Source organism: Stigmatopora argus, chromosome 12 (genome assembly GCF_051989625.1).
Source record: "Stigmatopora argus isolate UIUO_Sarg chromosome 12, RoL_Sarg_1.0, whole genome shotgun sequence".
Lineage (NCBI taxonomy): Eukaryota > Metazoa > Chordata > Actinopteri > Syngnathiformes > Syngnathidae > Stigmatopora > Stigmatopora argus.
The window spans coordinates 14,526,360-14,542,954 of NC_135398.1; the positions used below are offsets into that span (position 1 = coordinate 14,526,360).

Genomic DNA, 16,595 nt, shown 5'->3' on the forward strand with positions numbered 1-16,595 from the left:
AAATGTTGCACACAAATGTCCTCACAATAGGATAACGCACGACCACTTGCCAATGAGAAGTAGTATATACGCTTTTTGCACTGACTTATGGGGGAGAAAAACTACTGAAAAAATGCAGCGCTTCGCCCAGTGCTCGCAGAGACATTACAAAGAGGGAGTTCCGACCAGAGAGACTGTTCCCATGATGTTCAGCATCTCGCGTCCGCTGTCTGCTCATATATCAAAATTTGTCTCGTATCTCAAGATAAATATTTGCCCGAAATTTTACTCGTATCTCGAATTGCTTGTATGTCGGGCCACTCGTATGTCGAGGTACCACTGTACCTGCAAGTAGAGGGAATATTGTGTAGCTGTGCACTAGTTAAACACCTTCTTCCATGGACAGCCCAGTGGACATTTTCCAACAAATCTGGCCTCGTGGTCTCATCCATTTGATCCCTTCCCCCTTCAGGTGTTTCAAAGGAGAAACAGTCATATCCAGCTGGCCAACTTCACAATTCTTTTACTTTAAGTTCTGATTTAAAAAGAGTGCCTGGTTCACAAAGTCTCCTGTCGTTTAATCCGAATAGTGTTTGATGAGGTTCAGGTCAGGGCCCTCAAATTCTTCCATTCAGAGGCTTTTTTTTCCAGGTGGCTTTTACTCAGTTTTTAAAGCTGCCAGACAACAAATATAATTGAAGTATTGCACAAATAGAGGGAGTGAGACGGACAAATCTTTATATTTGATATCAGCCCGCCCTGAAAGACAGATGAAAGAGATTTTTTCCGATTAAGAGGGGTAAAATGGTTTCAAAACGTGGACAAATCTCTTCTTTGTAAATTGACTTCAAAGATGGCAGTTTCATATCCTTGGGCCTGGACTCACTCATCTCTTGTGCCTCCTTCCGACCTGAAAAGGGCACAAAGATTGTGTGATGACCTTTGACTCTGCATCCCAGACTGTCTAAAGCAGGGAGTTCTGATAATTGCTATGGAAACATGGTGTTGCTGGTTGGATGTATTGGTCATCATTCAGTCTATTGATTTATTTAATTTACATCTTTTCTGCAGGTTTTTACATGCAGTGACTGTTTGATATTTACAAATTTCTTGTTTCTGATTAATTCTAAAACTGAATAATTTAGCAAAGACATCCCATGTAACGTACATATATATCCCCATCTTTGGCTCAATACTTTGTTAATGCACCTTGTCCTATGTTAACCTTCAATTGTATTTCAGTATGGTGCTACATTTTTTTAACCCAATCCTCTGGGCTGGTCCTCTCATTTTACGTCAGGTTTGATGGCGAGAGTCAGTGAATAGAAATTTTCAGACCATCATTTCAGAACAAAATCAGATTTAAGTCTGGAATCTGGTTGAGAGATCAGGGGCATTACATGGTTGACATAAAATTCCTCCCTTGTTTTCTTTCTTGTCTTTATGTACTCAGAGGTTGTTAACTTGTTCTGGTGTTGAAAGGTAAATATTCATCCAATTCTGAAATTCTGTTCAGTCTGCACTGGGTTTTCATCCAGAATGTCTCAATAGATCGCGCTATTCGGTTTTTTTACCCTAAAAACATGATGCTACCACCATGCTTTATTACATTTATGGTATTGATCTGGTGATTAATGATGCATAGTTTACTCTAGACCTTGATGGCTAACATTAACACCAAATTTCCCTAAAGAATACATGAAAAAAATGTTAATGATTATGGGGCCAATTTTATTTTTAAATTATTTGCATTTTTATTTGGGGGTTTTCTTTGATTGAAAATATTTTGGGGATTGAACACAACTGTACTGCCCATAATATGGCCCAAACACTAAAAAGTTAAATTTTAAATTAAAATAATGTTCCAATGGAATTTTTGTGCATTCAAATACTTTTGTTTTGATTGAAATTCTTTGAGGGTTTTTTAAGTACCATCCTTTTGTATTGGATTATGAAGACACAGATGTCCTACAAATATGGCCTAAAGACAAAACATTACTTCAATCAAAAAAGTTGCTACAAAACTTTTACATCTATTCATGAAATATTTCAAATCAAACAAAGTATTTTTAATTTGTAGCATTTTTTATTGAATAATACAGACACAGCTACCTTCATAAATGTTGGTCATGCAAGTGGGAGACCAAATCTAAGAAAAATCTGCAGCAACTGAGAAGGAGAAGAAATGACAATTTCAGAAACATGAAGTCAAATGTTTTCCCAATTAACTAAGGATGCGTCCTGGTAGATTTAAGTGTGTCACAGATCAGGGTGACAGTGTATAATGTAAGTGAAATCTGTTATAGTGGGGCTGACCTCAGTCTGTTGGATTAGATTGCCCTGCCAAGATTGCTTAGAGGGATGTACTGTAGAAGCATAGCAAAGACGCACACAAAGCAAAACTATTGGTCAGATACCCCTCAGTGAACATGACCTGACTGAAACTGCATGTTTGGCCTGGCAAGATTTGTGTTAATATTAAATAGGTGTACATGCAGTAAAATGCTACTATATTTGTATCCTGAATTCAGGAGGTAATGTACAGGATTGACAACATCTCGGTTAAAGATATTCCATTATGATCAGTCGCCTTTTGGTCTTGTACATGTCCATGTCTAAAATGTTCCAAAGAGGAAATTTTGCAGTGGTACAACTTGGTTTACCTGCCTCACGTCTCTGCAAACCAGTGACCAAGTAACTCATTTTACATGATCATACACCACTAATAATAGATAAGTCGTTTAAACATGGCCACAAAACACATACGTAATTGATTCGAGGCCTGAGGTAGTTTATGATCGAGGTCGTAGATGGAGGAAAAGCTTGAGGTCAATTTGTCATGTTTATACGATAAAATTTAGTGGAAATGTATTCTGATAATGGCAAACAGATCATTAAATAGTCCAATGTCAAAGGTTTTCAAGTCATTATTACAATCTAATTGAGGAAAACTGTCAAACCAAACACACGCAAAGAAAATTAGGCATATGTTGCATGCAAAGACCCTAGCTTGTGAGGCATAGTTATTTTTAAGCTTTGCATGTATAGTTAGGTGAATTTCTTAATTGTATATATATATATATATTTTTGTTGGGAACTGTAGTCCATGAATGGCATTACTCTACTTTCTTGCCGAAGCTTTTCACGGCTGCTGTAATTTCTCCTTCCTTCCTCCTAAAAAATTACAAAATATGTGGCTTTCTTGTGCAATAATCAAAAAGGTATCAGTGATTGGGAGTAGAGAACTTGCCTGAAATGTGGCTACCTGAGCAATATGGATGCTTGCCTTTGTATTCCAAATTGCTGCAGGACTCTGAACGTGTGGAATTACTTTATTGCAAGTTGCTCGCAAATCCACAGTTTATTTTTTTTAAATACATGTTCAATATGTATAAATAAGAACAATCTAAATGTGACTTTGTTCTGAGGCTGAAGGGTGTAATTCAATTTCAAGAGGACGCATTACTCAAATCACAAGTTAAAGGATTCAGGACTTAGAAGTCATGGAATAAATTGAAGCTGGGTTCCATTTTATATGATATTGTCACACAGTGAATTCTTGCCATCCATGAGTGAATCTTTGTTAAGTGGTCCGTGAAGTTGCATCAAAGGCTGAACTCATTAAAACTGAATTAGACAAGCCCTAGTAGTTTGTTGGAAAAAGATCTGGTTTAACATTGAGACTTATGCACTAGGAATCTACTGTCAACGCTGTCAGGCCTGTCCATGGTCTCACACAACCATCTCCTTGTCACGCAGGTCACACTGTTCCAGCTCTGAGTGAGGTAGAAATTTGGACAGGTTTAAATAAGATGCCAGTCTAACCTGTCACAGATTACATTTTAAGTCTGCAGACACATGGACTCACAGCTTTAAGTGGGGATTGGTCGTAGTGGTAGTGTCATTTATACTCTTAGATTGAAGTACACACAACCCTACCTTGGTAAAAGAGATAGGCATACTTTGATGGAGTCCTGGAGACCAGCTTTAAGTGACAAAGGCACAGATGTTCCCAAGCACTCCGGGGACTTTTTAAGTTATGGACACACGTACGCACACACACTCAATGGTCTCAATGCACCTTTGAAGGTTTGTCATTTATGACTTTATGGATGCTCTTTCCCCCGACGCATACACAATGCATCATCCTTTTTGTTACCAGGCTTGATGATGTTTCTTTTATACGATCAAGAACTGGCTAGCAGTTTTCTGATAGTTTCCACTAGTCGGTTTAACATTGCTTCATCAATATATATTTATTTTTATTATGTATTATTAATTTTATTGAAATTCTTACATTGTAAATCCTACTGACTCCCAAGTTTCTGTCACTATAGCTAATGAGCATTAACAAACAACTTTAAGGAACTTGCTATTCTTATAGTTCATGGAACTTAGCAAAAACAAATCAAATCACCCCCCATTTGTTTTTGTTTTTCTCTCTCTCCAAAAGCCACTGGATTTGCTACATGTAGTATCAAGGAGTGTGGGGCAGACAGCGACGCCGATCTCGATGTAGATGGAGACGACACGTTGGAGTATGGTAAAGCCCAATATACTGAAGCTGACATCATCCCGTGCTCTGGAGCTGGAGAGGACCAAGGAGAAGCCAGAGAACGAGAGGCACTACGGGGAGCAGTGCTTAAGTATGAATCCACACCTAAACCAAAAGAAAGTTGATCAAAGTATGTTGTGCTCTAGACCCTGATGTTTTATCTCCTAATTTTGGATGAACAAAAACTTAATTTCCAAAATTGGCATGTCGTTAATTAAGGGCAGGGCATGTTTGTAACTAAGGATTTGCAGTACAAGGGTCATGATGACGATTAACTCGCATTTGGATGATACTGCACAACTATTATAAATACATGGGTCTAGCACTCGATTTATGATATTCTACGATCTATTAAGAGGAAAAAAAGATTTTTAATGGTAAAGATTAACAATATGTATTCTTTGCATTACGAACTGGGAATATTTCATTAGATTATTTTTTGAAAAACATCTGTTTTAACAGCAATAATAGAAGATATTTTGCAACATTCTGGTAAACAGGAGTGTCTTATCAGAGAAACTTTTGGTGGCAACTGATCATTTCCATTAAAAACAGTGTCATCTTTTAAAACTTGCAATTTTTAGCAAGAGCATATCGATAACACCAGCCCATGTTTTTTTTTTGTAATTTAAATTTCTATTGCAAGGTCCGTTTTTTTTTACTTGTCTTATATAATTCTTGGTCACTGCTTTCAAATTCTGTGTCCATTAACTTTTATACTACTAACATATATTTTATGTTAGTGGTATACTGTATTTTTTGGTCACACCAGCCAAAGAATACACAATGAAGAGGAAAAAAACAATATATAGATCACAGCGGAATATAAGTCGCATTTTTGGTAGGGCAATTATTTTTTTCAGAAACCAAGAACAAACATACCGTATTTTCACAACTATAAAATGCACCGCCCTAAAGGGCGTAGTCTCAGTTGCGAGTGTACTTTCTGTTTTTTGGCAATACATACGGTGCTTCGTTTTAAAGGGCGCGCTACTATGGTTGTGCTTGCGTGACACACAGCATAACACAGGGGTGGCCAAGTCCGGTCCTCGCGAGCCCCTATCCGATCTGTTTTCCATCCCACCAACACATCTGAATCAAATAATCTGGATCGGTATCAAGCTTCTGGACAGCTTGCTGATGAGTTGATCATTTGATTTGAGAGATATGGAAAACAGACTGGATAGGGGCTCTCAAGGATTGGACTTGGCCACCCCTGGCATAGCACATAGCATGGATGCTAGCATATGTTTTAAAAAGGGCAACAGGAGCAAAACTATTTTTTGCCCTGAGAAAACGCGCTTCGGCTCCATGGATGTGCTGCAATTATCGTGCTAGCAAAACTGAGTTTGATTTTGTTTTATTGACGTAATTTTATATTCATGAAAATATAAGTCAAAGTCTTCAAACATCTACAAATCTGTCAAAGTCCTCATCTTCTGTATCCGACAGAGTTGGCCAACAATGCTCGATTCCATAACATTGTTAGGGCCAGCGTGTTTGTCATGGGGTTTTAATAGTGATTCCAGCTTTGTCGAAAGCTAAAACTACAGTGCTCGCCGGCACTTTCGCCCAGGCATCGACAATCCATTCCAAATCGTCACGTAACTCATGCAACGCTGCTTGCCTTTGTATGGATCCTCTATTCATCAAATTCATAACTCCCAAGCCGTGTTGGCAAGAAATAAAACCAGTCACTCAAGCGGTCAGGGTCGTACAAAAAATTGAATTTAGTGCACAAGCATGGCGCACCGAACGATTGGGCGCATCGAACATTTATGAGAAAAATTTAGACTTTTGAAATTATCAAGAGTAAAATGATGGACAAAAGTCTAAATGTGCATCTGTTAGTGTGATTTATTGTCTGGAAAATATCTTATGTTATACTATGCAGGGAGTGCAGAATTATTCAGAAAATGAGTACTTTGATCACATCATCCTCTTTATGCACGTTGTCTTACTCTATCCTAGCTGTACAGGCTCAAAAGTCCACTACCAAATTAGCATAGCAGGTGATGTGCATCTCTGTAATGAGAAGGTGTGTGGTCAAATGACATCAACACCCTATATCATGTGTGCATAATTATTAGGCGACTTCCTTTCATTTGGCAAAATGAGTTAAGAAGAGGGACTTGAAAGGCTTCGAAGTCAAAAATAGTGTGATATCTTGCAGAGGGATGGCGTACTTTTAAAATTGCTAGGCTTCTGAAGTGTGATCATCAAACAATTAAGTGTTTCATTCAAAATAGTCAACAGGGTCGCAAAACGTATGGTAAAACCAAGGCGCAAAATGGTTAAACCTCAACCATGAGAGACAATGTGGGGGAAAAACAGAAAATCACATTGTTTGATTTTTAAAGAATTTAATTGGGTCATGATATATAACCATATTGCAATTTTGTCACCCCCGTTTAACAAATTTCCCTTCAGAGAAACTTTCCATTAGCTGCACTTAAGATCCTTTACCATACATTAAAAGTCAAGATGATGGTGTTTACGTTATTGGTTTCTTTTATCCTCTAGCAATTCAACAAATGCAATACCAGTTGCGAGTTATTGGATAGATTCTATAAGTAAGGTGAATGCATAAATCATTATTAAAGACGGATTTTCTTTAAAAATCAAACTAAAAAAATACACTTTCTTTGTTGCAGCGGAGGAGTGCCGTCGAACAGAATAACACCCGAGTTTTCCAAATGGGCGAGTGATGGTAAGAAGACAAATAAGAAATTGCCTTGTTGAAGAACTGCTTTTTGGACATTACTAGATTGATTGTTCAAAACATCATCACTGTCAATGTCTTTTTATTCATCGCCAGAGATGCCGTCAACAAGTAATGGTGAGAGCTGCAAGATGGACCCAAGCACTCCATCATCATGCACGGCTTCTTCCTGCTGTGTCCCACGCACCTGTAAAAACAGTGAAATTGAAAAGTAAGCTTTTGGTCTTACTGGTGAAGTTTTGCTAAGTGGGACATGGCCTGCACACGGTCCATGGTGATGTGACATCTTATTTAGGATTGTACAGACAGCCAACATTGAAATCTTTCAATTCCAATTATAGTGTATGAAATTTCAACAGTACTTTAGTTGTCCTCAGTCATTCTTTTTCATAATAATAGAAAGTTCAAACCTTTTTTCATGGCGTTGCGCAAAACTAAATTAAACCAACATGCACACTTATTTCCCCTCATCTATATTCTTCCACAACCAAGTAGTGTCACACCCACGTATATGCATGCAAAAAAAGTTTGCCCACCCCTGGTATAGACAAACTTGCCTCTTTTATACTATTATTGTCCCAAATTAAACACATTATAAATAAGCTGCCATTGACGGCGGTAGACGTCCGATTCATGTTGACTGAGGTGCAGATGCTATTTCTATTATTAGAGCTCCATCAAGTGGATATATAACACAGCAGTCAACATGAATCGGACGTCTACCGCCGTCAATGGCAGCCGGATGTCCGGCTGCCATTGACGGCGGTAGACGTCCGATGAACCTTCATTCTCTCTATAACTTGCAATACAGCCACAACAGCGGAATGACAAATTACTAGTCCGTAACTTACACTTATTTAGGTCTTTTGCCGATTAAACGTAGCTTATGGAGAAGCACCATCAATTTCGTCACACGCAGTTTCTGCGTGTGATGACAAGTAGGCTTTTGTGTTGTGATAATGACGACAGGGCCTATGTCCGATTATTATTATTATTATTATTATTATTACAGCAAGGTGTTGAAATAACAAAATTATCAATAAGAGCACTCGTTTAACTCATCGGACGTTTACTGTCGTCAATGGCAGCTGATGTGTTAAATGACTGCTCTTATTGATATTTTTTATACACCTTGCTGTATTGTAAGTTATAGAGAGAATGAAGGTTCATCGGACGTCTACCGCCGTCAATGGCAGCCGATGTGTCAGGCGGCGAATCCGTCGACCAAACGTCCGTTCGGCCAAACGTCCGTTCGGCCAAACGTCCGTTCGGCCAAACGTCCGTTCGGCCAAACGTCCGTTCGACCAAACGTCCGTTCGACCAAGTGTCTGTCGACCAAACGTCCGGTCACGATTACGCATGCTTACATTGCAATGTCGCGGTTCAAACGAGTTCTTCATATTGGATGTAGCTGGAGGATAGGCGATGAACAGATAAATTATTGATCGGAACCAGCTGTGTCTTTGTGGCAATCTAGTGTGCTTGTTGTCAGTGGTCTTTTTTTGACAACTGTCAACTCAGAAGTCTTCGTCATAATTGTGGAGCCTTCGGCATTGGAATAGAAGGCGTCTAAATCTCAGTATCCGTTTTAAATAGTTTAAATGGGTGTTGAATTATTGCATTGGAATGAGTAGTCAAGCAGATGGCTCCAACCATACCCTGCCTCACTAGTTTCTATAAATTGCATGTCTCTTTGGTGCTCCTGTGCCCCTTCATCTGTAAATGAAAATGAGATTTGTCTCCTTTGGTTACATTGATACAGGTGTGTTCGTGTGTGGGCCTGTGTGTATGTGTGTGGCTTTTTGCAGGGCAGCTTTCATGATCTCCCCCGATTCCATTTCTCCTTTTTTTCTGATCTCAGATGGGTAATGATCTTGTTTCCTCCTGTGGGGCATCCTAGTTGCCTGTTCATTTCCTGGCAAGATAAATGAGCTCTCATATGTGTAGACACGTGCACAGCTAGAAGTACAGAGTACTTTATATGCCCTTTGGCCTTAAAGGTAAATGGCCTCTCCCAGTGCTCGCAGAGCTTTTTTCTGCCAAATTTGGGGCTTTGGCTGGAGCAGTGGATTTTCATACCATACCAACGCCATCCTGAGCGGACCAGTTGAGAGTTGTTAGCGCGTCGGCATCACACTTCTGGGGTTGAGGGTTCGAACCCAAGTCGGTCCTTACAATATGGAGTTTGCATGTTCTCCCCGGGCTTGCGTTGGTTTTTCCGGGTAATCCGGGTTCCTTCCATATCCTAAAAACATGCGCGGAAGGCTAGTTGGACGCTCTAAATTGCCCCTAGGTATGAATGGGTGTGCCCATGAATGGTTGTTCGTCTACTTGTGTCCCGCAGCCCTTTTGAGGATAAGTGTCTCGGAAAATGGATGATTGAATGAAAGCCAACTCCTCAATACCTCCATCTCCAAATATTTGGACTTGGTTGGGTTTCCCGCTTGGCATTTATAGCTGCATTGTGAATATTGAATACTGATCATTCTCGGCCAATAATATTTAACAATTAGGGATAGTCATTAAGGAATCAGATAACATTTTTAAAAGATCAGACAAAAACACTGATTATTTTACTTGTTAACTGTAATTGGCATCTGCAGTAATCCCTCGACTATCACGGTTAATGTAGATCAGACATGGCTGCGGTAATCGAAAAATCGCGAAGTAGGGTCACTTCTATTATAACTCCCTTTTTTTCCTCTTCTCTTTAGTGCAGAGTCTTAGTAGCAAGAGTGGCTTCTGATTGCAAGTGTCAGCATGGATTTTCACATTTTTCTGAACTTTAAATTTTTCTTTTTTTATAATAGCAGAAAAAAAATGCTAAAGTGATTTTGCGAAATGTGAAGTCACGATAATCGAGGGAAGACTGTACTGCATTGAGTTTCCTTGGCCTACCACTGCCTCTAATATACTTAATGCTTTCCTGACTTCCATCAAGTTTGCCTGGTTTGACGGGAAAAGGGTTGTTTTAACTATAGACAAACCAAGTGGATGCTGTTCTTTTCTTTCTTCTGGCTCTAGATGTTTTAATGATTTGATGACATTTGCGAGATGTTCCATTTAAGAGCGGAATCACTATTAGATCAGACAGCACCTGCAACAAAAGAAGGTTTGACAGATGAATTTGTCGCATTTCTGTTTATATACGGTGCCTTGCAGAGGTTTTTGGACCCCTTGAACTTTTACACCTTTCGCCAGGCTTCAAACATAAAGATATTATATATATATTTTTAGGAAGAACCAACAACTACTGGAACACAATCCTGAAGTAGAATGAAAATTATTGGATATTTTAAACTAAATAAAAATTGGGATGTGCAATACTATTCTGCTCCCTTGATTAATACTACGTAGCGCCACCTTTTGCTGCAATTACAGCTGCAAGTCACTTGGAGTATGTCTCTATCATAAGAGACTGTAATTCTTGCCCATTCTTCCTTGCAAAACAGCTCGAGCTCATTGAGGTTGGATGGAGTGTTTGCGAACAGCAGTCTAAAGCTCTGCCCACATTCTCGATTGGATCCAGGTCTGGACTTTGACGTAGCCATTCTAACACCTGGATACGTTTATTTGTGAGCCATTCCATTGTAGATTTGGGTTTATGTTTTGAATCATTGTCCTGCTGGAAGAAAAATCTCTGTGCCAGTCTCAGGTCTATTGCAGATTCCAACAGGTTTTCTTCCAGAATGGTCCTGTATTTGGCTCCATTCATCTTCCCATCAGTATTTACCATCCCTCTCCCTGCTGATGTTGTTGTTGTTGTTGTTGTTGTTAGGCCCAGGCGCCTGAGGATTACCCTCAGCAGCGCTAGAGCTGTCACTGGAACGCGGATTAGTTCATCCAGGGGGTAGCCGGAGGTGTGGGGCAGTGCGAATATCTCCGACTGGATGAACAACGTAGGGCGCCACGTTCCTGGGTGGCAGCTCTGGGTGGTTTGTTGGATTCGCAGGCTGCGACGAGCGGCCTCTCGGGAGACACCTCGTGAAGGTTCCAACTGTTGTCTCCCTGCTGATGTTGTTGTTGTTGTTAGGTCACCTCAGGCGCCTGAGGATTACCCTCAGCAGCGCTAGAGCTGTCACTGGAACGCGGATTAGTTCATCCAGGGGGTAGCCGGAGGTGTGGGGCAGTGCGAATATCTCCGGCTGGATGATAAACGTAGGGCGCTACGTTCCTGGGTGGTTTTGTTGGATTCGCAGGCCGCGACGGGTGGCCTCTCGGGAGACACTTCGTGAAGGTTCCAACTGTTGTCTCCCTCTCCCTGCTGAAGAAAAGCAGGCCCAAACCATGAGGCTGCCACTAGCATGTTTGACAGTGATGAGCTGTGTTTTACACAGAAAAAGTTTGATTTTTGTTTTTTTTCTTCCGCATGTTTAGTGTGTCTACCAGGTGGCTTTTGGCGGATTTAAATGAGACTTTTGTGGATATCTTTGAGCAATGGCTTTCTTCTTGCCACTCTTCCATTAAGGCCAGATTTGTGCAGTCTACAATTTATTGTTGTCCTATGGACAGGCTCTCCCACCTCAGCTGTAGATCTCTGCTGTTCACCCATAGAGATCAGTCTTCTCCTGGTCCGAGACTATCGCAGAGCATTTATACGGAGACATGATTACACACAGGTCGATTCTATTTATCATCAGTCCACATTGGATCATCCTCACTGAACTTGTGGAGTGAGTTTTTGTTAAAAAAAATCCAATATATTTTGTTCCACTTGTTGATTGGTTCCCATTTGTTGATTTTTGACAAAAAGTATAGGTATATATATATTTTATGTCTGAAGCCTGAAATGTGAAAGGCTGAGAAGTTCAAGGGGGCCCAATAGGCTCTGTATTTACAAACTGCCCCATGCTCACCTTGGATTACATCTTGAAGGAGTTTGGATGGGACTACAGTACTCAGACCAGAATTAACTTTCCATATTCCCCATAAAATGTTTTCCCTCCTTCAATAATCTTCTCTCTGTCCCTAAAATGAGCCACTCAAGGCTTTTTAAAAAATAAATATGTCTTGTCTAGGTGTGGTCTACTTCTGATCTAGGAGGGAAAGCGGTTTGCTTTCCTATTTTGCCATTATACAACTTAAATAAATTTCCAGTTATAAATGAGATCCGCTGGTTTAAATGTCTTAATACAAGCCTCTACTGTATCTTTGAATCTCCAAAAAAATAATAAAACATGAAATGCCATTTAAACTTTCGCTCCTGTCTTACCCTTTCTCAGAGTTACGGAGGATGAGTCAACAGCTACCACGATGGAGGCTCTGAAGGCCCGAATAAGAGAGCTGGAAAGGCAGATTCTGAGAGGCGACCGATACAAGTGTCTTATCTGTATGGTAAGTAAAGAAATATTGATAAATTGCCTTGTGAACAATGCCATAATGCTTTGTTTGAGATTGCATCATGCATTTCTCGATGCATGCGTGTAAGATAAACGAGAACGATCTGAACTGCTCAGATCTCTAGCCCCATTTTTGACCTCAGCTGCCAATTTAAGATTTTAAAAAATTGTTCTCAATGATTGAAGGTGTCGTAAATATTAAGCAACAGTACATAGTTTGTCACTTGTGTTTTATACTGAATGTGCATATATATATTGTCTTGATTGCTTTCTCAATTTTTGGCTGTGGTGGTGTGATCTTGTTTTGTGTGGTGTAGTTGGAAACCTGCATGGCCTTGCTTTGTGAATAAGACAAGCATTCTGTGTCCTTGAAAAAAAATTGCCCTAATTTAATCGAACATAATATATAATAAATAATGCTGGTGCTAAATACAAATGTTCAAAAATCTTAGGAACTATGTTTGCAAGTAATATAATGTATATTTAATAAATTTCAATAACAGTTATCAATATTTGTGTGTGTCATCAAGTAGCACACATCACACAAGATAATATTGCATAATACAACCATGCGGTAAATATTTTTTTTCTTTATACTATGTTCAGCATCAACATTCCCTCTAAGCTGCGCAATTGCGCACTACTTTCCTGTTCTCTGCGAGCAGCAAACATGCAGCACACAAATTAAAATCCAACCTGAGTTGTAAAAAATATATATATACATTACAAAATTTTCTTTTGCTACGCAACTCGGGGAGTGGCAACCTGTCACTGACAAACGACAACAATCGGTAAACGATGACTAACACTGTGTCCAGCCAACGATATGAAGCGTTTCACGTCGTGTGTTTACTTCCGTGTGTTTACTTCCGTGACATGAGTAAATATTGCAGGTTAGCATATAGCTAATGGTTCGGTGGAGCTGCTGCCAAGACTTTATTATGGCGAAACAAGCCGATGTAAAAAAAAAAATACGGTTCTTTTAAGATTGAATGACAGTCGGAGTATGTGCAAAGAGAAGAACAGGCGGTGAAATTTAGTGAGAAATGTCTCCTCTGCAAAACATACAGCAAAGCTAAAGTTGTAAGCGAGCTTTCCGATGGAAAAATATTGCATATAAATGGAAGCTTGACTATCTCAAGTGACACATTCAGCAGAAAAGTCATTTGAACGAGAATGAGAAGTAAGAAGGACAGATGTGAAAAATATGGTAAAATTTAAGTCGGATTTGTGCATATTCTAGTGCATTGGTTCTTAACCTGGGTTCGATCGAACCCTAGGGGTTCAGTGAGTCGGTCTCAGCGGTTTGATGAAGCCTTTGTCGCAGAGGTCAAGACACATCGACTGATCATGTCTATACACGATAACATGCCCCGCTTGACAATCACTCATTTTGGATGATCACGTGACATTGCTTGGCCAATCAGTGCTGCGAGGAATTTATATATCTTGAATTTGAAAAAAAAAAAATTTTACACTAGAGTAGGGTTCGGCGAATGCGCATATGAAACTGGTGGGGTAGCTCCAACCTAGGACCACTTTTCTGGTGACATGTATTAAGATGTTTTATTCATGAATATTAATCATTAAGTTTTAGTATGATTAAATCATTTATTGGTAGTAGACATGCACCTGCTTATGGCAGGTGTGATACTGGGTTGTGCTTATATCTGTATTTGTAACTGTTTAGTCATCCTTCATCTGTGTTGGCAGTGCAGCGACCACATCCTTTGCTAGTGTGTATCTACACAGGATATTATCGATGCTCGCACGTCCTAAAGGTCACTGGGTGCCCCAGGTGATTTGGAGGTTAAGGCATTCTGATTGATCACTCACTTCTCTATGAATTTATGGCTCGGCTGTGCTTCTCATTTGTCACTGTCTATGATCGTGCACACAAAACCAGTGAATATAAAAGTGATTTACACCATGGTTCAGATAGATTTTTATGATTTAAAAAAATGAGATCAAGTTGCCTCAAAAACTTTTCTCACCAATTATGCTGTTGCATAAGTGTACATGCACTCTGAAAAGGGCAAGGTGCTGTGTTCTTAGTCCTTTATGGCAAAGAGGAATTGACATACACCTTTGAAAATGCATCCGAATAACGTCAAATAAAATGTAGCTGTTTTGAAAGGGATTTTTTAGATTTTTGAAGTGGCATTTAATATACCAGGCAGAAAAAATGAGTTGGAATCAAAGGGTCTTTTAAATGGTTGTAAATGGTTGGATTTCATTGTTGTGTTTTTGAGGTTTTAAAAATGATTGAATTTTGCTTACATTCTTTGATCATGCTTGTAAGCCTTAGGCACACTATTGATTCAGGATACATGGAGTGGAGGTGGACCTTTAAAGCCGGATTAACATGTCTTTTAGTGTCAGAATTCTACCTGATAGACAGGTATTCAAATATTTATTTGCAGCGGTATCACACGAATAAATCGTTAAAAAAATCAGACATTGTGATCGCTGGATTTTGCTTTTTAGATGACCTCTTTCACAGTTGACATGCATCTACGATGGAAATTTCAGATCCCTCCATGATTTTTAAGTTGGAGAACTTGCAATATAGCAGGATGTTTAAATACTTTCTGAACTGACTGTAATTGACTGATTTAAGTTATTCTTCTAGTGTGTTCTAATTGGTTGAATTTGGGCATGAAAAAGTTGCAACCGAACGGTTGTTTCATATGCAATCTATGGACGAAGTTAAAACACGCATCTGTGCCAAGAACATGCGCACACAAGCATGTGGCAATAAATCGCAGCCATGAAAATTACTGACCACATTCTTATTTACCATGCGATTATTGGATTCCCTTCAAAGTGTCGTGTCTTGTAGTTTACGTCAGGCATACGAAAGCATTTATTTAGCCGTCATAAGTATCCCCTTTTCACTCCAGCACAGATGGAGACCCTTGTCAATTATTGTAATACAGAGTTTAGTGATTGATGCACTGCTCTGTAAACAGATTTAACATATTTTATCTACTCTCCATAATCTATGAAACCTTCAGTAGGGATAGAGCATGTGGGCCTTTTTGCATATTTTATGTGCTGTCTCCTGACTGGCTTGTGCTGACTGGTACACTGCTGTCATTTGGCTGGAACTTAATTGTTGTATATCAATAGTGCACTGTGTGTGTATGCAAGTGCAGTCACGACAAGCCGCCTCTATGCTGCCACCTTTCGCACCCTTTCCTCCCCCAACACCTCCATCCCTCCCTTCCGCAGAGGAAGCCTGCTATCCAGTCAGGTGTGGAAATCAAGAAACTAGGGCCATGGGCAGGACCTCGGCCTTTGGCCTGTGAGGTCAGAGAGAGGCAGCCTAAGTCCCTCCCCCTTGGTTTGTACTACCTGTACAGGGGCCTTGTGATTGGTGGCTACGGCAGCAGCATAAAGAGGCTTCTTCCACAGCCTCTACGGAGGGTAAGGCACTCCCGCCCTCCTTTGACCACCACCTCCCTCATTTTTCCGTCCTTTTTGAGAGGAAAATAAACGAGCACCAATCAGATTGGATTCATTCATGGCTGTCTCCCTCATCTTTTCCACCCTGAGCCTGCTTTCCCCTTGTCACTCTCGTTGCCTGCCTGATATCGTCTGTGTGTGTGTGCATAAAAGAGCTGAAGGTCGTTGCGGAAACACCTCCCTTCCATGCTGCCTTGCTCAGTGGTTCTGTGGCTGCCGGTTCTGTTGTGTCATGGTCAGTGGTGTGACGCGCTTAATTGAACAGGGTTCGTCTTTGTCGTAAAGTGGTTTCGTTTTGTCCATCAAGATGCTTAGCATCTTTTTGCCCCATAATCGTGCAGTAAACTCTTCTTGTTTATGTCTCTGCAGGACTCTTACACGATGCCACTCACATCTATACAGTGCTGGCATGTCCACTGTGAAGAATGCTGGCTCAGGACTTTGGTACGTACAACATACACCCACACAAGTTGTCCACAATGTGTCAATACGATACCCTTAAAACTAAGGTCGCTGTCCCCTGGCAATAAAT

General features: G+C 40.1%; 1 protein-coding gene across 3 annotated transcripts in view; it reads left to right on the forward strand.

Moving 5' to 3' along the window:
• The window catches only part of rnf220a (ring finger protein 220a), a 153,895-nt gene that overhangs the window by 134,984 nt on the left and 2,316 nt on the right, over window positions 1-16,595 (forward strand). For 2 of the 3 annotated variants that reach the window (XM_077615312.1, XM_077615313.1), the window contains exons 5-9: window positions 4,433-4,625; window positions 7,189-7,244; window positions 7,353-7,467; window positions 12,479-12,590; window positions 16,433-16,507. In XM_077615312.1, the coding sequence (XP_077471438.1) occupies window positions 4,433-4,625; window positions 7,189-7,244; window positions 7,353-7,467; window positions 12,479-12,590; window positions 16,433-16,507 (551 nt within the window). Of the gene's footprint in view, window positions 1-4,432; window positions 4,626-7,188; window positions 7,245-7,352; window positions 7,468-12,478; window positions 12,591-15,829; window positions 16,025-16,432; window positions 16,508-16,595 lie in introns of all 3 variants that reach the window. The other variant, XM_077615314.1, reaches the window with a different exon arrangement.